Source organism: Sminthopsis crassicaudata, chromosome 3, assembly GCF_048593235.1.
Source record: "Sminthopsis crassicaudata isolate SCR6 chromosome 3, ASM4859323v1, whole genome shotgun sequence".
Lineage (NCBI taxonomy): Eukaryota > Metazoa > Chordata > Mammalia > Dasyuromorphia > Dasyuridae > Sminthopsis > Sminthopsis crassicaudata.
Window position 1 is genome coordinate 293,621,876 of NC_133619.1, and position 24,523 is coordinate 293,646,398.

A 24,523-nucleotide genomic window follows, 5' to 3' on the forward strand; every position below is an offset into this window, starting at 1 on the left:
CCTCCCATCCCATCCCTTCCATTTTTTCTCTCCCTATTCAGTCATTTCCCTCTCAGACCTAACATACAAATTATATAGTTTTCTATCATACAAAGGCACCTAAATACTGTGTATTAACTGTGATCTATATTGTTTACCCTCTATTGAACTATAAACTTCTTGAGAGCACGGACCACGTATTTTGGAGAAAATTTATCTCCTCTAGCCCCTAGCTAGCATAGTCCCTCCAAAAGGCAAGGTTTTAATTTATGTTATTCTGTTTCCAGGTGCCCTTTTACATGTATAACCCTAGGCAAGTTAACTTAATCTCTCAAACTCCATTTTCGTCATCTATAAATGGTAGAATTGAACTGGATGATTTCTAACATTCCACTTAGATATATGATTTCTAATTTCAAAATACCTGGTTTGTAAATTATCACCAGAAAGAAAAAGAATATTTTCCCCTTGAAATAATTTCCTATAAATGGCTCACATAGTATTATTTTGTTTTTTCCCTTAAATGCTATCAAAGATTTGGGGGGATATTAGATTTAAGATTTCAGCAACAACTATTAGCATGACAAGTTAATCACTATATAAAATTTTTCTACTTAGCTATCCTTTCAGTGTCTCAATCTGAATCTCTAAATCCTGCCTTTCCATGCTTTTGCATCTCTAAAGAAATTCACAGCTTACTGGAAAATAATTTAGAAATCATCTAATCCAATTTTTTCACTTCAAAAGTGGGGAAACAGAGGTCCAAAGAAATGAAGTGATTTTTTTCAAGGTCATGTGGCAGTTTTGTGACATAGCTAAGGCTCAAACCTATATAATAGTGTGATTCTTTCCATGACTCTCCCTGGCACTCCTAGATAGGATACTATTTTTGTGATAAGAGCAAGTTGCAAGAAGTAGAAAGAAATAGAAGTCATTTTCACCTTGGAAAAGGAAAAAAAAATTTTTTTTCACTTGAGTTTCATGAACTCAAACCCTGTCAGAGACCATTAATCAATTAGATAAATGGACTATTCACTATTGCTAGGAACTATCTACACTTAATTCTTCTCTAACCATATTTTAAAAATCACCACCAATATTCAGGCTAGTTCCAATGATCTTGTGAGGGAGAGAACCATCTGTACTCAGAGAGAGGACTCTGGATATGGAACACAACAAAGTATTTTCACCTTTTATTTATTTATTTATTTTTTTTTGCTGTTAGTTGCTTGCACGTTGTTTTCCTCATTTTTTTTCCTTTTTGATCTGATTTTCTTATGCAACCTAATAATTGTAGAAAATGTATAGAAGAATTATACTTTTGACATATATTAGATTGCTTGCCCTCTGCAAGGGGTTGGAGGAAGGAAGGAAAAAAAATTTTTGGAACACAGGGTTTTTGCAGGGGTGGATGTTAAGGACTATCTATGTATACGTTTTGAAAAAAAAAAGCTTTAAAAAAAAAAAAAATCACCAATACATGCTTTCAAGTCTCAGACCCAATAGCAGCAATTACCACTCTACTGATAGCCTGGAAATGACTAGGTACATACATATAGAGAACTCATTTACCAACATCTTAATCAACAGTTATTACCAGTCCATCTTCAACTGGAAATTTAGAGGAAATAAAATAAAAGAGAAGAGGATTCTTATCCATCACCTTGGCAAAAACTATTTTAATTTTTTAAAAAATTTTAATAATAGCCTTTTATTTTTAAAATACATGCAAAAATAGTTTTCAACATTCACCCTTGCAAAACCTTGTGTTTCAAATTTCTCTCTCTCTTTTCTCCCCAATTCCTTCCCCTAGACAGCAAATAATTCAATACAGGATAAATATGTGCAATTCCTCAAATGATATTCCTACATTTATCATGCTGTACAAGAAAAATCAGATATAATGAGGGGAAAAGTCACCACCACCCTCACCAAAATAAGCAAACAACAAAAAAGGTGAAAAATAATATGTTGTAATCCACTTTCAATCCCCATGGTGCTCTTTCTGGATGCAGAAGGTTCGCTCCATTACAAATTTATTGGAATTGGCCTCAATCACTTCACTGTTGAAAAGACTGACAAAAACTATTATCCTCCATAGGTAAATTGTGTGAATATTTACTTTTAAAGCTAATAATCTATTTTTTAAATTAAATAAATAAATATCAGTTTGTTGCTCCAAGGGTTCTCATGAATTTCTATATTTGCCAAAAGATATCAATATTTCTGCTAACCAGTATTTTTCCAGTTACAGACAACACCTTTGCAGAAATTATAAGACTTAACCCTTACTCTGCTTAATTACTCGCTTTGTTGATATTCTTTATTTCACATATAGCTTTCAAAGAAACCAAAAATTTGAAATCCAACACTAAACTACTTTTCTTGTCCCAGAAACATATGAAAGAAGGTAACTCTGACTAAACTATCATTTTTTACTAGCCTCAGAAACCAAGGAATCTCCACTTTCAGAATAGATCATAGGAAAATGAAAAAGCAGTACACTCACCTGGAGTGAGTCAGAGAACCTAGATTCAAATTCCCACTTGACTACTTACTATCTCTATATGTCCTTAAACAATTTATTTGAACTCCCTGAGCCTCAGTTTACAATGATATAATAACATGGGAGGAAGAAAGGAATGTCAGGCAAGGTTATCTTTAAGGTCTCTTCTAGCTATAAATACCATGACCTTGTAAGTAACAAAAGGAAAAAAATAGAGGAACTGAACAACTTCCAAGCTCCTTTGGAATTAGAATTTCATACTAGGTCTTCCTTATTTTGCGTAAAGTGAAATCCTAAGCAGACAATTAAATACATTCCTAATATCCACTACTTCATTTGTAATAGAAAAAAAAAAAAAAACCCAGCAACAACATCCAATAATTGAAATTTGTTAATTAAAACATGATTATTATACTAAAACACCACTGTACTATAATAAATATGAAGCACAAAAAGAAATATGGAAAGAATAGTACAAAATAATGCAGAATGAAAGCAGAACCAGAATTATATACATCAATTACAAGTATTTTTTTTTAAAATAAAAAAGAAAAAGGAGAGAAAAACCGGATCCCATGGTAGCTAAATTTCAAGCAGATCCAGGAGGCAAGAGAAAACTGAAATATTTTCTCTTTTTGTTGTTTATTAATTCATTTGGTTCTATATTAAAGGCTTAAGGTTTAGGATAATATTTGACCTCTTATTTTGTATGTTTGACTTTAATTTTTCTTTAAACATAAACACATTAAAAAACCTAATAAAAACTATTTTTTGGATTTTTATGCTTCTACTCCCTTTCAAAAGTATATATATAGAGGGCTGACTATATGATTTTTATATTGTAAACCTAAATGAAGCAATTTCCTCCTCCCCCCCAGATATTAATGCATTTGTATTAGTTACAACCTTCATATGGTATTTCTAGAGAAAACTCTTTTCCACTACAACAGAATACAAACAAAATTACCTGGCTGATTATACTGATCTTCATAAGCATCCAGCCAATAAAACAAAAAGACTTGATCACCATCTGTCCCTTTAACCAATGGAAGACGATTTGAATCTACTTGGATATCTTGAGTTTGTATACTGCTTTCATCTTCCTGATCCATTTTGTCCCAACAAGAAACATCTGGGAAGAAACTGTCTCTGCAGAAATCACATGAGAAATATAAATTTCTATTTACAAAAAGAATAATTAGAACTGAATTTAACAGATGAAGTTCATTCCTAACTAACAGTTCTTACAAATGTGACAACTCTGGCTCCACACTTTTTTTTTGTTCCTTATCTTTTTCCTGGATCTTGATAACTTTGGGGGGAATGTCAGCTTCATCTTCCATAGGTTCATCAAAGTCTCCATCTTCAAAATCTATCAAACCCTTCTGCTCCTCTTGTTCCTCTTCCTCCTCTTTCACTGCCTCCTCTCCTAGAAGAATGAAATACTCATGTTATGATAATCACACAGGACTTGTACGGATCCCAACACATCAGCAGAAACATCATACTTCATGCAAAATTACATTTTCACTTCAAATGAATAAGTGAATTGGATTTTTAAAAAGCTTCTTCATGATTCAAAAATACAAGTTTTTTAATTCTTTACAAATAAAACAACCAACATAATACCTTCAGAAGCATCTTCCTGTTGCATCTCCACGGGACCACTATTTTCTACCATATTTTGTGTCTGTTCAATGTCTTTGTGCTTCTGCTTTACAGCACCAGCCTTGGCCATAGAATCGTGTTTAAGAGGAACAGCAGTCATAGGAGATTCTTTTCTTGAAAAAGAAACATCATTTCCCCCCAAAGGAGTTGCCTAAAAATATTAAGGGAAAAATGTCTTATTTCTAGGCCCCCATGACTATATAAATGGACTCTCCTAAACCATCAGTCACTAATAAAACAAAAAAGAACTATTCGTACTTAGAATGAGACAATAGTTGCTTCATTGTCATTTCAATCAAATACGGAAAATACAATGGTGTATAGGAATAAAAATTTTCTCATCTTTCAGTACTATAGTCAATGTAACTTAAATATAGTACTTATCCACAAATGTAGGGTATCAGAAAATGTGCAAGAAAGAGGCAGGCTCATGCACATGTTTTTGATGTACAGAAAACAATATAATGAAGAGGGAGAAACATAGAAAATAAAAAATCAAAAGGCAATGACTCTATAAACCAGGAAAATATAATAAATGTAGAGGCATTTCCCTTTTGTAAAAAAAAAACAGATGTGAATCTATTTGAGACACACTTTATTTACCTTGGCTATCTGCACAGAAAAAGGATTCAGTGAAGCTCCAGTGGGTCTTTTCTTCTTTAGCTTCATTACAGGTGGTGGAGTTATTTGAGATGTCTGAAAAGGATAAGACAGATTTATTGCCATGCTTGGCTTATCACAAGACAAAATAAAGTATGTTCCTTCACCCAATGAAGCCCAACAAATAATGCTTTTTTTTTTCCCCATCTCTCCTCCCCCATACAACATATATGCTCTTGCAAAGTGGTTACTATAGCAACAGAACCATAGTGCCACTAGAAAACCAAAACAGACATCAAATGCACCCCATACCAATTATTTCTCTTAAAAATTAAACTCTTTCCAAGTGTCTTTTCAGGACACTTAAGTTTAAGACAGCACACCACCAAGAGGAAATGATAAAGGTGTTGGTGATTTCTTACATTGGCCATTCAGAGAACCTGACTTCAGAACAAAAACTCAGTCCTTATGAGTTCTATCACAGAACCCAAGCATGTGCAACTGACTCCTCCAAAACTTCCCAGTCCAGGGAAAGCAAGTAGTTTATGGGATGTTTCAGATTGACAGGATTCAACCTACTTAAGGAACAAGATATAGAATAGCTACCTAATAGAAAGGATATATATTTTTAAAGAAAAGACTCTTGCACACATCTGAATACACACCTATATATGTCAAACTACATAATTACAGAACTGGTAACTTCTGAAAACTACTCACCTAATACGACACAGGTGTGATACAACTAAAAGGGGGGAGAGGAAGACTGGATTTTTCCTAACCATTTAATTTAAAAAAGACAAATGGTGAGATATAGTCGATGGACCAGGTAGGAAGTGTGAGTCAAGTCCACTTCTGAACATACTGGTTGTGTAACTCTGGGTAAGTGACTCAACTTCTCAGTGCCACAAATAACTCTTAACCCTCTAAATTGTAGAGCAATGCGGACCTCAAAAAAAGTTCACCCAAATCCCTGAAATCACAGGCCCATACGAGTAATTTTTAAAAGTTATTGAATCTCTTTTTCACTACAATCCACAAAAACAACTTACCGTAGCATTAAGATCCTGCAGAATATCCCCTAGTAAATCATCCTTTGACAAATCAACAACTTTCTGGAAAGCAAAACCAAAAGATAATTAACAACTTATCTGTTCTCACAAAAAGATTACATTCTGTGCACAAGGAATACAGCCAAAGCCATCAAAGAAGTATAAAAGAAAGATGAGAAAACCTAGAACACATACTTAATAATCAAAGGCATTGAGCTTCCATGTCTATGAAGTAAAGATGTGAGAGGTTAATGTATGACTTCTTAATCTTTTCCTATTAACAATTCATCTAACTTCACAGTTCTATCACTTGCATATGTGAAAGCCCAATTCTATACATCTTGATCTGATATTTCATCCTCAAACCAGGATCACAGGCTGCCCTACAGCATATATGCATCTGAATGAGCCTGTCACTATTGAAACTTCATAATATATAAATTGACTTTTTTACATATATAGTATAGTATAGTATAGTATAGTATAGTATAGTATAGTATAGTATATATATATAGTATAGTATAGTATAGTATAGTATATAGTATATAGTATATATATAGTATAGTATATATATAGTATAGTATAGTATATATAGTATAGTATAGTATAATATAGTATAGTATAGTACTATATATATATAGTACTATAGTATAGTATAGTATAGTACTATATACATTGGCTCATATTATATAAATTGACTCATTTACACCTAGTAGACCTAGAATGCAATACTGCCTACAAGAACAGAAATTCTGAAAATTCACTCCATTTTGCCAGCTTAAGCAATTCACAAAAACCTTATTCATTCAATAAATATTTACTGAATACCTATCTGCCCAAGAGAATTTTTAATTCACTGATCCAAATAATATAGAAACTTACTTGGAATTATGTGAGCATTCATTCCCTACTAGTACACATGTATTCATGATATCAAAGGCAAAAAAGTTACCAAAATAGTCATGGCAGCCCTTTTGGTTATAGCAACTAATAATTGGATATGAATGCTAATCCATCCATTGTGGAATGATTGAATAAATCATGGCACATGAATGACATGAAATACCACTGTAACATAAGAAACAACAAAGAAGCAGTATAGAATATAGAATAAGATAGCTGACCTTTTAGTCAAAGAGATTTGGGTTTAAGTTCTACCTGTGTCCATGAACAAGTCACTTATCCCCCCCTCAGAGCCCCAGGGTACTGAGATTAAATTACAGATAAATTGCCAGGGGAGAGGAAAAGTAGAGAAGAAGAGAAAAAAAAGAAAGCTATAAATTAAAAGGAATTTGGGAAGAATGACATGAATTGACAAAGACTGGATCAAGCTGAATGGGTAGATCTTCATACCTAAGGTTGACCAAAGAAAACACCACCAAAGAAACTCCAATTAAATGAATTAAATGACCACTCTGGATTTGAGAAGTTGGATAACAAAACACACCTCCCTCTTCGAAGTAGAGAAATTTAGGACAAGAGATGCCAACAACTTAAGGTTAATTGCGTAACTCAGCTTCTCTGATTCCATGAGGGGAGGGAAATAGTACTGACAAATTATTGTGATATTATTTCAAAGGATTTCAAAAAAATTGTATTTAAAAGATTACTCAATTCACCTTTAATATAAAAGGCAAAAAAGGGAAGAAATAAAATACTCACATCTGCAGTTTTCTTTCCAGCACTTGCCATAAACATTGACTTGATATTATTTGGTTTTGATACCACAGCTTTCCTTAGGTTCTTCTTGTCTTTGAATGCTTTATCACCTTTTCCTGCCAGAATATACATAAATTAGCAATATCTGCTTGTCTCCCCATATAACCCAAAGTGGTAAACTAAAAACCTCATCATCTCGCTTCTGTGCATGAAAAGTTGAGGATACATATTTTGAAGGGCTCAATACGAAAAACTGCACCATTTTATGTATTCTCTTTGCGTAGGAACAAAAGTAGTTTTGATTATAACAAATTTTTTAAAAAAAGAATTGGATATTTTCTTTTAAAATTTCTGATAACAACACTATGACTCTTGTAAAAGAGTTGCTGAAGTTGCTTATATCATCCACCTTATCTAACCATGCCTACAGACATTATGAAAGTCTCAAAAGCAGATGTAATAACATTTTTAGTTCCTTAAAAACCATCCAACTCAATGAGTTCCATGTCTCATAAAAAGGTTTATAAGAACGGCTCACTATCAGTATAAGGAAAAGAGATGTCTACAAAGCCAACTGAGATTACAGTGTGACTTGTTACTAAATGGCAGACCTGATGATTCTGAAGAAGACTCCTCTTTTTTTACCCACTTGTGCCAGAGGGCACTTTTATAGTCAGCTGAAGACTTTCATAAGAGAAATAGAGCTGAAAACTATCACTGATGCTTGATACACTGACAAATGATGGGCTGGTAGATAAAGAACAACAAATCAATGCAATAAACATGTCTCATGATATGCAATGAGAATAGCCTAAGCTTCAAATGAAAGTAACTCATGTTGTCCTATCCAAATGTTGAATCTCTGAATCTTGGGTAAATCAGAAGTATCACACTTTGATTGCTAAGCAAAGTGACAGAACATAATATTTGCACAGGGATAAATAAGCAGGAGTGTGACTCAGTGGAAAGATCTTAGAACTCTTGAGTAAGAAGATTTAGGCATGAGTCCCAGTTGTGATACTAGTTATGGGAGAATCTGTGAGACTGGATTAGTAAAACCTCTCTAAGTCTCAGGATAAGTATTAAATAAATTTTACAGATGAGAAAACTGTCTCATAAGGTTATGAGAGAGAGCTTGGTAAAACTTAACACATTTTCTAAATATAGTTTTAAGATTAAATAAGCAATATGATAAATCAGCAACAACAACAAAGTTTTTGAACACAAACCATCAGAATCAAAGCATAAATAAAGTGAGCATTTATTAAGCACTTACTATATACTAATCACTGGGCTAGGAGTCACCAAATTGTCAAAAGGTTTCTGATGCACTAAAAAAGATTACGAATCCTTGATATAGAGCATCTATATCAAACTCAAATATAAATGGATCTTTGCAAAAACTTCACACTAATTTAAAAAAACAAATTAATATTTAAAAATTTTCTTATAAAAACATAGTGACATAGAAGAAAAAATCTTGGAATTAGGGATGGAGTCTGGCTTCCCAATTTCTAAGCATTGAGACCTTGGGCAGTCAGTCACCTTACCTCCTTTAACCCTCAGTATCCACATGTTTAAAGTGAAGTTAAACTAGATTATCTTTAAGGTGTCTTTCAGCTCTAGAGTCTAGACTAATTTTGGTTAGATATCAAACAAATTATAAGCAAAGGCTGTTTAAACCCTTCCGTTTTAGGAAAAAAACAAGCTTGTTTGTGTGTTTATACTAGAAGGACCAGAATTTAAAGTTATCCCCTAGTGCATCTATAAACTAAGGAAAACAAAAACTACAAAATGAAAACTTATTTCAAGGCAAATATTTCTGCATCAATTCACACACCTTAGTCCTTTCTAGTGCCAAAAATTCTCAAGTCACTCTCAACTTGACAAATCAGACTTTTTTTCATAAAATAGCTTTTTTAATATAGTGCTTTAAGATTCAAAAAAAAAGACAATTATTTTTTCAATAAATACAACTCTAAATTTAAATAAATACCCAATTACTCATGTTTTCTAAACTTTGACATCTTCTTAGCATCAACACTGGTTTCCCATGACTTTTCTGTGCCTTCTCATTCATGATAAAAAAATATTAAGTGTCTATTGGATGTTTACTTCCCCAGTGTGAGTACTATCTCTTTATTTATTTTTATAACTCCCCCAGAGAAGATTCACTTGAGACAATGAAGGCTTCCCTCCTTTATCTGGCTCTTTTACTACATTAGGTTACCAGTACAATATGTGCATATTACACCAAGGAAAGATCAAGGTGGATTGTATTAGATAATGCACAACATTTTCAATAATCTTGTTACAGAAAAAAGCCATCTCTGCAACACCAAACTGGCATATATTCCAGGTAGTGCTATATGGCTAAAAAATCATGGGCTTCAAAGAGTTCAGATATATTTTAAAAATATTAATATCATAAATATATTACCTCATGAAGAATGAAGGCATGTGGATCTGAGGATCTCCTAGCTGAGGAAACTTCCTCTACAAATGCTGGTCTGCAACTTAAGAGAGTTGACTACAAAACTAGAATGAGTTTGAACAATGTCTTCCTCAAGATCACACAGCCATTATGTGTTGAGGACAGACTTCAATCCAGATCTGCTTACCCTTGAAGCACTCAACTCAAAACATCCACAAAATATGAAAACTACAGGCTTTTGATGCTAAAAAGAAATTTAAGAAGCACTTTTTTTCATAGTACTGGTACTGCCAAACTCTCAATTTTGTTTGTTTAGTTTTTTTTTTTTTTTTCCTCCTGCTCACATTGCCAGCACACAAATTCAGGTTCTCATTACCCCTCACCAAGGCTATCATCTACAGTCATAATTGATCTTTTGGTATCAAGTCTCACTTAAATTCAAGCCACCCCCTCCATTCAGCAGTTTTAGTGGTAATGCTAAAATATAGGTCTATCCACGTCACTCTCCTAACTCAATAAACTCCAGCAGTTCCTACCTTCTTTAGAACCAAAGAGAAACATTTCTCTATTGACCTTTAAGGTCTCTAAAAGGAGATAATAGGTATCAAATTACTTAGTACAATATTTGCTAAATAATAGGTTATTTAAATACTTTCCCCTTTCCATCCTTCAATAATTCAGCTCAAATCCTTCCTTCTCCTTCCAGCCTTATTATACAATTACTATCCTTCAAACACACTCTAGTTCAACTAAACTACTACTTCTTACTTTTCCTCATGTATTCTACATTGCCTCTTCATGGCTCTACACTATCTGTCTCCCATTGCCTACAATGTCTTACCTCTGTCCCTTGGAATCCTTAAATACCTAATTACTTCCAAGATTCAGCTAAAATACCTCCATTTTTTTCTTTCCCTTGCCTTTCCTAAAAATTATCTTGTACTTTAGTATTTACTATCTATGTCTATGCTATCTTCCACAACTAGATTTAAGATTCTAAGAGGGAGGGACTATGTCGTTTCTGTCTTTGAATCATCTAGCACAATATTTGGTACTTGTAAGTGCTCAATGCCTTTCGATTAATTTTGTAAAGTTTTAAGTTTCCTATGTAAATTTCATTTTAAACACTAGAATGTTGTCTTTATAAACATATACTCCAAGTAGGTCACTTACAAGGAAAAACTATATACACACACACACACTTTCTGAAAAGCTGGAAACAAAGTAGATTCTCATCAACTAGGGAATGGTTAAACAAACTGTGGTACATTATTAATGTATTGAAATGTCACTATAAAAAAATGATGAATTATTATGAATACAAAGAAGCATAAAAAGTTTCATAAACTGATACAAAGAGCCAAGGAAAAAAACCATAAACAATGGCAATCACACAAATGGAAATAACAACAATCATAAAATATCTGAAAGAGAACCTTGCAGAATTACAAAGAACAAGCTCAGCCTCACAGAAAAAAAATAAAGACACTACCTCTCACTCCCCCACAGAAGTAGGAGGCCCCTAGGTATAGAATACTGCATGGATTTTTAGATTTTATATATTATTTTTGCTGATTTTTTTTTCTCTTTTTCTTTTTTTCCCTTCAAAAATATTCTTTGTTTTATAAGATAGTTCTCTGGGAGGAGAAAAAGATACTGATGAATATCTGAGAGATATTTGGGTAATAAATCAACAAATGATATCTACAAAAATTTTTTCTAAAAGAATGTGTATTTAAAAATCCTTTCTCCCCAAAGAAAGCTGTGACAATTCAACTAGAATATCATATAGTAAGTCATCTCGATCTTTGGACAACTCTTCTAACCAACCAATAACTGAAAATTATATGTTCATACCTTTCTTACTGACATCAAAGGCATCATCGTCAAGCTCCTCATCAAAAATCTCCCGGCCATCCTCTACATAGCCAATGCCATCTGCAAGAACAAAGTAAACCATTGTGAACAATTTTTTCCCCCACAGTGATTACTAGGCACTTTAATCCTATCTAAGGAAATGTTGCACAAATTCAAATAATGCTACCTCTATATCACACAGTAACTTGTTATAGCATATACTGCTAGAGATTTCCTATGTAACATAGAGGGGAGACATCATAGTAATCCAATTCACTCCTGGTTTCATTTTTCAAAGTTCCAGTTACCCAAGTCAACCATAAATTTTCAGGGAAAGAGGGAAACTGGAAGGAGGATCAAGCACTCATGGAAGGAGAAGGCTAACATACAGTTCAAGAACATGGGACAGACATGCAATATCTAAGTGTAGACAGGACACAGGCAGGTGAGAGAAGGAGAGGAGCAGGGCAAAGGATTCTTTTAGAGGTGGCAGCAGCAGATCATTTTGCTTTCACTTGAAGGGTTTTTTGGCATATTTATTTGGGGGAGTTGAGAGAGGAAAAGCCATAGAACACTGAGGAGAAAGAGAAAGGGGGGAGGAAGAGGAAGGGAAAAAGGGAGAGAAAGAGAGGGAAGAAAAGAGGGAGAGGGAAAGAGAAGGAAAGAGGGAGGGAGATGGAAAGAGAGAGAGGGAGAGGGAAAGAGGGAAAAAGAGGGAGAGAGGGGAAGAGAGATAGAGAATGCAGCACTGTACAATCAAATTAAAATAGGTGTTAAAAGTTAGAGCAAGAACTGTCTATATGGAATTTGGTACGTCTATGGTACCAGGCATCCGCTGGAGGTCTTCAATGAATAAGAAGGGGACTACTATATATGCAACTAAGTAAACAGGGTAAATGACTTGGCCCAAAGTAGATTTGACTCAGGGTATATGGTGGTTTGCTGTATTATGGAATTGAACCACCATCACAAATACCTCAAGATGAGTCTTCTACCTTTATGTTAACACAAAAAGTGAACAGGATTGCTCAGGTAAATTATGTGAAAACTCACTGTTCTCAAACCAGATTTTACAGTCTACTGAGGGATAGTTTTGAGATTGGAATCAAGAACAACATTGCTCAGTGCCCTCAGACTCCTATGTAACCTTGAAGAATCATGGGGAATCATTGCATATATGTCTGGAACTCCTCAAGGACAGTGATGAAACAATCTTGAGGCTTGTCTATCTTCCCTTCAAATGACATTTTAAAAATCCCAAACAAAAAGTGATCATCTGAGCTTATTTGACCATCCCTTCCCATGCACAACTAAGCAGATAACATGGAAACACATAAACTTTTCCAAATGGAATGCCCATTCAAGAATGTGGGGGAAAACTCTAATACTCTATTTAGCTAAGGACTACTAAAGGCAAAATTTAAAACTTATATTTTTATAAACTTTGCTGCTTGAAGGCAGATCCAAAGGGGCAGTTTTCCATATTAAGTTAGATTTCTCTGACCCAAACAAGGCAAATTAGATTTTACAGAATTCAAGAGAAAAAAAAAAGATGAATTCCTTCAGCAAGATACAAAGTCTAGATTAAGGATGGATTTGATTTATGAAATAAAACTAAAATAATATCAAGGTATACCCCAATGAAGTATTCATATTCCTAAGAAACAAAAGACCTTCCTTCCTTCCCACCCCTCCCCATTTCCACCCACTGCTTTAATCTGTGGTAAACTGATATTTCACTAGTTAACAAATAGGCATTCTCTTTTCAATTACTCCACTTAAAGTTTACCCTTTCAATCTAGTCACAAGTGAACTCAAGAGAGACTTCTTTTAAGTGAATTAATCAAAAGTACTTCCTCCTTTTATTTGGGCATTACCACCAGAGTTCAAATTTCTTCCCAACCCGTACTATATCTATTATTCAAGGGGCAGTTAAAGTTTGTTTGTTTTTTTTCTTAATATGATCTAACAGGGGAAAAAAATCCTTCAGAGGGATGTTCCACAAAATTAACATTTACCATTTGCAAAATATAAACAAGAATGACACATGGAATTCATGCATGGGGTTTTATATGACTTACCATCATCCACAATCCAGTCATCATCCTGCCGTGCCTGGACCATTCTGGAATACTGATCTTCATCAACTTCATCATAAACACTTGTGAAGTCCTCTACCTACCAAATCATTAAGAATTATGGATGAAATTTAGGGCAAATAAAAACATTAAAAGGTTCTGTAGAGCACAGACTTTGAGACACAAAGTAGAACTGAAACCTAAAAAGCATGAGGAGTTGCAACCAAAAAGAATTAGTTCTATCATGCATATGTAATTTGCCATTACACGTAGGTTTTCTTTAAAATGGATGTTAAAATAAGGAGAAGCAACATGACACAGTAGAGCAGTTAAGTGGCATGATGGACAGAACACTAGGCCTAGAATTAAGAAGACCCCAGCACAGACTTACTAGGTATGTAACCCTGAGAAAGTCACCTTGTTTGCCTTATCTGTAAAATGAGCTAAAGAAAAAAATGGCAAACCACTCCAGTATTTTGCCAAGAAAACCCAAATAGGACCACAGAGAGTCAGACATAACTAAACCAACCAAACAGCAACAATATGGCCTATGGATCTGAGTTGGTGTTCTGTCACTGTCTAACGAAATAACTTTTGACAAGAAATTTCACATTTTTTAGACTTGTTTGCTCCTCTATTAAAAAATGTATTGGCTGAACTAGATAATCTCTACAACCTCTTCTAGCTCAAACCATTTAGATAATACTCAACAGCTCTATTAGCATAACATGCTTGTCACACTGTCAATTACTCATCTACTTTACCAAAAACAAACTGAATTATAGTCAGCCCTAGATTATATGCTTTGGGAATTTTATAATATGAAACTTTCAAGCTTGTTTTCGATATTCTCTACAAGTTTCTAAACTAGCTTCCTCCTTCAATGTCAGATGATGATGTTGAAATGAAATTACTTTTACTATTAACTTAGCAAGACAAATATAAGTAAAAAGGTAAAGCAGCTGCCCTTCCCACTCCCCACAACAGAGTCAAACAAAAATATTTTTAGTGGGTTTTTTTTAAAGTAAGTTTTATTGACACTTGTTTTCACATATGTCAATTTTCGACATGTATCCCCCTTCCCAACTGAATGAATCCTCTTTTGTAATAAAAAAAAAAAAAGTGAAGCAAAAACAATTGATACAATGACATCTGTCAGTGCTTGTTAAAATAATGACCGTATTTTTTAACAAATTATACTATTGCTCCTCCTCTCCATATATATAATTGAATGAACTCTATAATCACTGGTTTCCTTTCTCTTTAACTACCAAAAGTACAATTCCTAAAGTTTGAAATAAGATTACACACAAAAGCTAGAAATAAATGATCTCACTTTAGGTTAGAAGCAAGACCACCTAACAGTAAGTATATTTCTGATTTTTGCATCCTAGGTAATTAGACAATTTTGAAATAGCCTTCTTCTCAAGATTAGAAAATTAAAACCTATCAGATCTCTGTATTCCCAAGAGTTGCACTAACAAAATACACAGGCATTTTGCACTTATAACTTCACATACTCTAAATCTGTGTAGATCCTCCTTCAGTACTTCAGGCATCATGTTTTAGAAATTGTTCAAAGGAATTACTATAAAAAGTCATTAAGTTAAAAAAGACTTCAAGGTGCAATATATTAAAGGATATTAACAAAAATGCACACATCTAAATTGGCAATGGTACCAACCAGGTACTCGGAAGTCTATGTTTCTATACAGACTGAATTTAAAATAAATAGAGAATAAAATTGAAACTCCCCATTTCAAAATCAGTTTTTAAAAGAGGGATATCTTCAAAGAAAACCACACATGAATGATCTATTCTGGTATCAGTCTGTGTACATGTACATGTGCATATGTGCAAACACACCAAAAAAGACCTACCCATATATACACACAAAAGTATTCACAGAGAAAGTAATAATATTTGTCAAAACACATAATTGATCCAAAAGGGTTCTGGAATAGATGCCTATCAATTATGAAGGAGATGAACGAAATATGCTATGTGAATGTAATAGAATATTATTGTTATATAAGGAAAGGTGAATATGAAGAATTTAGAAAAAATGTGGGAATACCCATATGAACTGATAAAGAGTGAAAAAAGCAGAACCAAGATAATAACATGCATGACACCTACAACCATGTAAAAAATACTAAAAAAGTCAAGTTCCTATAAATTGTAATGAACAAGTTCAGTCCTGGAGAATTAAGAAGGAAACACTTTCTTAGTGAGGGGAACTAAAGATGTAGAATGTAATATATATAAGCAACTGTTATGTCAATTGTCTTGGCTTAGATGTTTTTCTTTATTAAAAGGAAGGACTCAATGGGTAGAGAAGAAGAAACTACTGTGTTGTAAAAAAAACAAATAATAAAACTCCTAAATACATTGTTAGCAACCTTTTAAGAAACCCAAATGCATTATTTCCCCTATAACAAACAAATTCTCAATCCCATGCATACAAATGTCCAATATTACAAATTAATGACTGTGATGAGGATACACAAAACACTACTTTCTTAGTCTGTGAAAAGAGAACTTACCTCGTATTTAAATTTTTCACCAGCTTTTGCTTTTTTCAGTCGTTCCAGTGCTTCCTGACGTCCTTTTGCTGATTTTTTTTCCCTCCGAGAACGGGAAGCTATGGAACTCCCTGTATATGATATACATGAAAGACATTAAATTAATGTCATAGGATGGAAATTTTTCAATCCCTAGACCAAACTCCCAAGATGTTTTCTGCCCAGTATTCACATCCACTTTTATATTAGCCTAAAAATACATATTAATAAAGAAAATTTAAGAACCTTAAAAGAAAAGCACTGGCAAAATCTGCTATAAATCTAATTTTAGAAAATCTCTATAATGATACTTGTCAGTATTTTTAAAAAAATTCTAGGCTGAAGAAAAATTTTAAGAAATTTTCCAATGACTAGACTAAGAAAGGAAAATTAGCTTAAAGCTCTAACAACCAAAAAAGAGGCCAGGCCTATATAGGAAAAGGCACAATTTGTTTTAAGAAGATCAGAATGAGTCCTGTTTATCTTATTGCTATTTCAGTGATTTTCTTCATAAGCAAAATACTGACAATAAAGTCATATCTTATATGTATGGTAGTAGTGAATACTGACTAGAGATGAATTTTTTGCCAAATTAAATATTAAAAATACATTCTAAAATATATAGTAAACCATGAGAATTGTAGTACTACACAGATTTTAATTGGGATGATTTCAGGTTATGAGAAGAAATCATCTAAATCTTTCCCTAATGAAAAGACATTAGTTAAAAATCTTCACTTTTAAGATCTATCCTCCTAATTTCAATCTAAAAATTCTACTTGTATCAACACCAGTAAGCTTAGTCACTATTATGTAAGCTGCATTATACACTGTTCATAGAATTATAGATTAGCGAAACAGAAAGGAATCTCAGACCATCAAATCTTCATTTTTACAGGTAAGGAATCTGAATACAGATAGAAGGAAAGTGAATGATAGAAGATAAGGGGACGTAGTGAAAAACAGCACAGACTCGGAGTCAGGGTCACTTTGTCACAGAGTTATATCTAGAAAGGACCTGAGAGGCATCTAATCCTCCAAATCTACTCATTCTACAGAGGAAGAAATTTAAACCCAGAAAACCCAGCTTGTCCAGGGTCAGAGAGGTAAGTAAGTATGTTAAAGGGGCTGGGATTTGAAGCAGGTTTCTCTAATGTCAGACCCAGCCTGTCCTAAGCTGCCAGCCTTCACACTTATGAAAGGCTTCCCACAGAAGTGCTTTAGCATCACTTCTGCCTAGTCTGCTTTCTGTCTTTTGACCATTTTCTTTTCACGTTCTCATCGTTTTCTCTAAAGACAAAAGGACATAGAAATGCAAACCAAAGAAATTTGCTTCTTTGTCTGGCAAAAAGCTAACCTAGAACAGAAAGTTTCCATTTGATGAAAATGCAGTTGTAACCTGGGAGCCCAGGTGAGTGGTGCTGACTCTCTCTCACAAACTTTTCAAATTCTCCTTCCCTACTAAAGTCTTCTCTGCTTGTCACTGACCATCATCATGCACATGTTGTTTCCCCCTGCAGAATACAAGCTCCTTCGAGCAAAGATGGCTTTTTGTCCCTATATCTCCAGTTCCTAAGCATGGTGTTTGGCATTGAATGGAACCACCATCTTCCTCTTTTATCCTGCAATGACTTTCAGTTTATTTATGAAGTGAGCCATTTAAAATCCTTCTTAAAGCTTCTGCACTTCTTTCATTCATCTAAGTTCAACTCAGCTCACTTCTACAACATATATTTAAAGCTTACTTTATCTTATGCCTACTCTGGGACTTGTCCAAAGAAATGATATTCACTTGAAACATTTCCTTCCTTCTCAGTCCAACTTACATCCCAACAAACACCTAGCTCTTTCTTCCCTAGTACACACACAAACATTTTCAAGAAGCTTGCCCAGACTGATCAGAAAACTCTTCTAAATAAGCTAAGGATTTAAATGAAAACCCTAAGGTTATACCTACTGATCTCTATTTCAATTCAGTACTTAGAAACACCCTTATTCCTAAAAAAGGTGACTACTTTTGACTTTATTGTTCATTTTTGCATTGTTATGGTATTTTTATTCTATTGTCAGTTCAAATGTTTGTGTATGATAATACCAAAAGTGACTCAAGCCCAAGATATGTTATCATTCAAGAAATGGATGATCAGAAAAAATGGATTAGTTATGTGGTGAAAATGAAGTCGAATGGACAAAGACATCTTTAACTATCATTAGCACTTAATGTTATCACATGTACATAATGTTAAAAAACCTAAAGCAAGGCCTCCAGCATACTAGGTAAACAATCTGTGAAAGAACTATGAGATGGCATGGAAAAGAATAGCACAAGATGAGAAAGAATACACAGGCTGCATTTTGTATCACTGAAGAGAAATGTGCAGGGATCCCATATCAATGAAATCAGTCCTTTTAGTGAAACATTAAGAAATTCCTTATTTATGTGAGCTTCTTTTCTGAAGTCATCCAATACCTTATCATAATGTGGAGATGAACCTGCATTCCTGAAAAACATATTGGTGGGATATGAATTCTCCAAGGCCAGTATAACCAAGGACCACCCTAGCTAAGTTCAGGGGAAGGTCATCACTACAAGGTTGGCTACTAAGTTATAAATTTGTCACATTAAGAAATTCTTGAAACCTGTTACATGTGAAAACTGCAATCTACACTTGTAGTCACATGGATGAAATCTGGTTTTTTTGATGTATTCATGTATGTATGATCTGCTATAGAGAGATGGATTCTAGCTTATAAATCTAGCTTATAAAAACTTATACTAGATACTAAATAATACTGCAATGTATCCCTGAGAGGGAAAGAACTTCATCTTGCAACTAAATGACAATGATAAGTGTACTGGGCTTGCAGTCAGGAAGATTTAGCCTCAAAAACTAACTTGTTGAGCCACCCTAGTAAGTTATTTAACAACTCAGTTTCAAGTTCCTCACCTGTAAAATGAGAGTAATAATAGCACCTACTTTCCCACAGTTATTGGGAGGATAAAATGAGGATATTTATTTAGGGCCTTATAAAACATAAATGCCAGCTATTGTTATCATTAGCTATTATTACCTAGTAATTCTCTCAGTAGCATACCTAGCACAGCACCAGGAATAATCAGAAGCTTACAGACAATGCTTTATAATAAACTTTCCATCTTTCCAGGAAGTTAAAAAATCATGTGTAGGTCAACAATTGCTTATAAGATTTTCAAGCTATCTAATTATCCCTATGTTCTGACACACAAGGAAAACAATGGGCCTTCACTCTCCAATTTAAACATAAAAAAAAAAAAAAATCCCCTTTCCTTTTTTAAACATTTCTTCACATGTATAAATTGGTGGAGGGAGGAGGAAGGGGAGAGAGAGAAAAGAAGAGGGAAAAAAAATGGCTGATTCTAGCAATCACAAATGCTAGGCTAAAAAGATCTGTACTCCCCCCCTCCCCCCCATGTCTATAGACACCAGATTTATCACAAAAGCACAATAAATGAATCTTTTAGAATGTTCCAGAGGAAACATTCCAGTCACAAGCCCATCAAAGCAACATAATCACAGCCTGTAACTTAAGAGTGGTTTTTAGATTGCACAGCATCAACCAAGGAGTGATTTTTGATGTTCCCTGATGAAGTTCAGTTTTTAAAAGATAAAAAGAAGAGCTGAACAGCAAATCACTGTTTAAATGATAGGTCAAAATGCATGTTCATATGTTCCCTTTGTAATGCAAGCCTGACAGTTCCCCAAACCAAGTAGATATACCTTGCTGCCTTAATGCTTCAGATCTCCACTGAAGCATTCTCTAAAACTCAAAGAAACATTTGTCATTTGCAATCTGGTGAATGAAATAGAAGCTGACTGGGAAGTTTTCATTATTATGAAGCTATTAATTTGTCAGGAAATAAAAATAACAGGCCAGGAAGGCAAAGATCCTTCAAAGTCATTAAGTTTTTTGAAGTAAAAAAAGACTCAAGCCTTTTGAACTTATTACTCATATTCACTTAAAAGTCCAATACCTCGATTGGGGTAACTGCATTTTTCAACTCTATTTTAGAGAATTAAAGATATTCATTCTTAAGCATTTCTTTGATAAAAGACAAAAAAACAAACAAACAAAAACCTAAAATACTGGTACTAACTTGTCAGAATTATTTTTAAGCACATAAGCAAATGACTAAAGTGCAAACACTATTATTAATCAATACTTCCAATGTTTTCCTTAGTCCAACCAGAAAACCACTTAAAAATCCAGAGTGGAAAATTACAACTTAAAAACCAAAACGATTTTTCCTCGTGACAGTACTGTGGAAACACTGTATGTAATGTACTCGGGCAATAATGATGTCCACCATCTGTTCCACATCCACAGCGTGCTGTTAATGTGCCAGCCCATTCTCAGACACCAGAATTTGAAACAGGCAAAAAATTATAATTAAAAAATTAAAAAGTTCCGTTTCCTAAGTCTGAGAGGTGAAGATACAGGGTAAGGAAAGCCCTTCATATGGGTCAACCTCGCACTGGAATGCAGATGTGCAGGACCTCTAAGCGTGTCCAAGAAACGGGACTTGATTGACACCCAAAGTTCCAGTTAAATCAAGAAATAATGTCTAGTATAAAAGGATGAGGGAGAAAGCGAATAGGAAAAAAGGTGTCATGAAGCTCGGAGACCAAAAGCTTCTGGAGCAAAAACTCTTGCAACAGATTTAGCATCTCCTAGTGCTGGGTCTCAGTTTCCTCAGCTGAAAACCGAAGGAACTGAACCGGGCGGTCTCAAAGGTCCTCACCAGCGCTAACGGGCCGGGGTATGGGATGCGGGAACGGAGTTAAGTCTCCCTTTCTAGGGAGGGAAGCGAGCCGCCGCCGCAGCCCCGCACCTTTCCCGAGGAGCAAGCCCGCCCCCACCCCCTCCCCCACGGCGGGATGAGAAAGGAGGGGCACCGCATCTGCAGACGCAGGTCTGCCATCTGGTGATGCGAGAACCTATCTCCACCACAGCCGCTCTCTCCGGCCTCCTCCCCTTCCCAAAACCTCCAGAAGAGCCCCCGCCTCCTCCCGGCCAGAGGCTGCTCCGCGAGGGGAGCCGGGCGTTCCGCACGCGCCCCAACGCCGTCGGAGCACCGCGGCGGACCCGGGGTGCCAGCGCCTTCGAGTGTCCCGCCTGCCACAGCTCCGAGCTCGCAGCCCTCAGGGGCTCCCACTCTGTCCTCACCGCTGCTCCCGGGCTCGGGCTCTGCGCTGTGCACCGGCGCCATGGTCCGCGAGACTCCGGCTCAGGATTCCGCGCCAACGCGCCTGAAACTGGCGCGGGGGCAGAGACACGCGCTTCCCCGGGAACCAATCAGCGCCTGCCCAGGGCTTCCTACTTCCGCCCGGAAGGCCAGTGTCGCCGGGTGTTTTTTGGGCGTGTCCTCGCTCTAGCCCGTCCTTCTTGGTATCTCTCTGGGTTTCGGCGCGCTCTGGAGCCCTTGGAGACCCGTTGGAGACCCAGGCTGGGTTGAAGAGTCGAAAAAGAAAGTGGTGGGGCGCTGGAAAAAAGTCAGAGTAGGGCATAAGCGCAAGTGTAGATTGTCCAGGAGCTGAGGGCCAGAATCGACCTAGGTTACCACGGGAGGAGAGGAGGACGGCTCTCGGGTTCTGGGACTTATTCCTTTAAATAACGCGCGGGAGGGTAGAAAAGTAGTGCATTTGAAGTAGTAAGGATCCGTTTTTTACAGTCTTGCGGGGACTTGGTTTGCTTGTGCGGGTTTTTTTTTTTTCCTTCAACTTATGAGTGTATCCAGGTTCTTTATTTTCACGTGGTAAGATGCATCCCGTGGTGATGGTTTTTTTAAGCAGAGAGAGTGAAACAGAGCATCAGTATATTTTTTTCTTTCATTTCTTTGTCCTCTATTTTTTTTCCTTTCCCTCTTTCGCTTATCTTTAATTCTCCTTCCCCTCCCTCTTTTCCTCCTTTCTGTTCCCTCCTCCCCCACCCCTCCCGTTTCATTCTCCTCTGACTTCTGTCTTCCAGCTTCTCTTCTCTCCTTCCTTCTCTTTTTTGTCTCTTTTCTTCTGCATCTGGGCACCTAGAATGCGCTTCCTTGGACCCAGCAGCAACTAATTACTAATTTTCAGAATGTCCATGATGCACACTTAGTCCCAGTCGGGTTTACCTTTGCCAGCCAATACGCTCATCATGCCCATTTAGGTTTTAGGACTTAGAAAGAAATTTAGTCATAATCACATCTAATAATTCAGTTCTGCACATATATTGTAGCTAGGATATACTATAACACATTTAACAGCCTGACATCTAGGGGAGGGGGTGGAGGGAAGGAGGGGAAAATTCGGACCGGAAGTGACTGCAAGGGATAGTGTAAAAAATTACCTATGCATGTGTACTGTCAAAAAAAAATTATAATTATAAAATTAATTTAAAAAAAAATTTTTTTTAAAAAGGCTTGATCCAAAAAAAAAAAAAAAATCCCATCTAATCCCTTCGTTTTATGGACAAGAAACTGTTTTGTCTTTGCATTCTATTTCCTAGCAAAATGCCAGGCACAGATTTTTACGTGTCTATTTTGTATCTGACCTGTGTTTTCCTTGGTACTGGGAATGCCTGATGAAGAAACTGCCTCTAACTGAAGATCAGCAGTCCCTTGGAGTCCCTTGACCTGGGTGAAGTCAATCAATAAACTTTATTAAGCAACTAAATGCTAGATACAAAACAAGATAAAAAAGACAGCCCCTGCACTTAAGAAGTTTATAATCTGATAGACAACATGTAAAAAAAAAAAAAAATCTGTAATATCATGTAAGGAAAATCAATCTTAATCTCCCTACTGTTTTTGATGGTGAAGCTAAGACAACAGGAAGTGGAAGTAATAGCTTGCATTTATAAAATGCTTTAAGATTTTCAAAGCACTTTACTTATATTATCTTATTTGAACCTCCTATGAAGTGGATGTTACTAGTTACCCCACTTTATTACTGACAAAACCCAGGCTGGTAGAGGTGAGATTACTTGGGACCACATAACTAAGGTAGAAGGCAGGATTTGAACTCGCTCTCTGGAACCTGGGTGGATTGCTGTGTCCACTATGTTGTAAATCTCCTTGAGTGTTAGGAAGAATTTCCTCTATAAGGAACTTATTTTCATATTCTAATAGGAGAGATTGTAATAGATCTGTAAAATCACTTCTCCTGACAAAAATGTATCCGTTTGACAGTGCCAGGGATTTTGCTGACAAGAACTTTCTTTTCCAAATATTCAATAGGGCAGCTTTCCATCAGTCAAGCTATATAAAATTTTGTTCCAATAGAATTCCAATATTTAAGCTTTTAAAAATTTTCTCTATGACTCTTTTGTGAATATTTATAATGCCATTTATCATTCTTTTTGGTAAAAAATGGCAGCTTCATGATTAACTTCTCCACATGGCAGATGGTTCCCTTCTCCCTCACCCCAGCAAGGGCAACTGATGCCACCATAGAGACAATATTGTCTTTCTTTTGGCACTTCTGCTTAGTCATCACTCATGTGGCTCATAGTTTGGAAAGCTGCCATAGAACTATCCTGCAACTATCCTGCATCTCTTATTTGGAAGTCGGCATTAAAGGAGAAAAAGATATTTCTGAATTAATGTGGCAGTTTGTGTTTCACAGGCTCATAAAAGACAAACTTATTTGTAGATTTTGTTTTCTTCTGACTCACAAGAAAAAACTAAACATATTTTGAGACATTAAATTTTGTGTCTGTTTTTAATCCAAATCCATTTTTGCTTTTTGTTGTTTCTATTACCTGTACCTAGCTGAATATTATTAATAATAATATTACCTGTACCTAGCTGAAGTGTTGACAGAGTGAAAATATATTTCTTTTTCTCTTGTCTCAGACTGATTTAGAAAGTTAGGCATGAATAATTAATAAGAGGGGCAGCTAGGTGGCATAAGGAATAGAATGCCAGGCCTGAAATAAGAAAGACTTCCTGAGTTCAAATTTGACTGCAGACACTACCTATGTGACGTAACCATTGTTCCTTCAGTTTCCTCGTGGATAAAATTAGCTGGAGAAGGAAATGGCAAACCATTCCATTGCCTTAGCCAGTAAAAGGTTAAATGAGATCACAGAGAAGCCAAGATGACCAAAAA

General features: G+C 35.5%; 1 protein-coding gene across 1 annotated transcript in view; it reads right to left on the reverse strand.

Annotated features, from left to right (window-relative positions):
• Positions 1–21,749, reverse strand: part of POLA1 (DNA polymerase alpha 1, catalytic subunit) — a 312,594-nt gene extending 290,845 nt beyond the window's left edge. Inside the window, exons 1-10 of the mRNA XM_074300893.1 lie at positions 21,603–21,749; positions 16,380–16,489; positions 13,837–13,933; positions 11,756–11,836; positions 7,468–7,580; positions 5,806–5,868; positions 4,757–4,849; positions 4,115–4,304; positions 3,734–3,914; positions 3,453–3,634 (exon numbers count right to left, since the gene is read on the reverse strand). Of these exons, the coding sequence (XP_074156994.1) occupies positions 3,453–3,634; positions 3,734–3,914; positions 4,115–4,304; positions 4,757–4,849; positions 5,806–5,868; positions 7,468–7,580; positions 11,756–11,836; positions 13,837–13,933; positions 16,380–16,489; positions 21,603–21,645 (1,153 nt within the window). The 5' untranslated portion in view covers positions 21,646–21,749. The remainder of the gene's footprint in view (positions 1–3,452; positions 3,635–3,733; positions 3,915–4,114; positions 4,305–4,756; positions 4,850–5,805; positions 5,869–7,467; positions 7,581–11,755; positions 11,837–13,836; positions 13,934–16,379; positions 16,490–21,602) is intronic.
• Between the last annotated feature and the right edge of the window lie 2,774 nt (positions 21,750–24,523).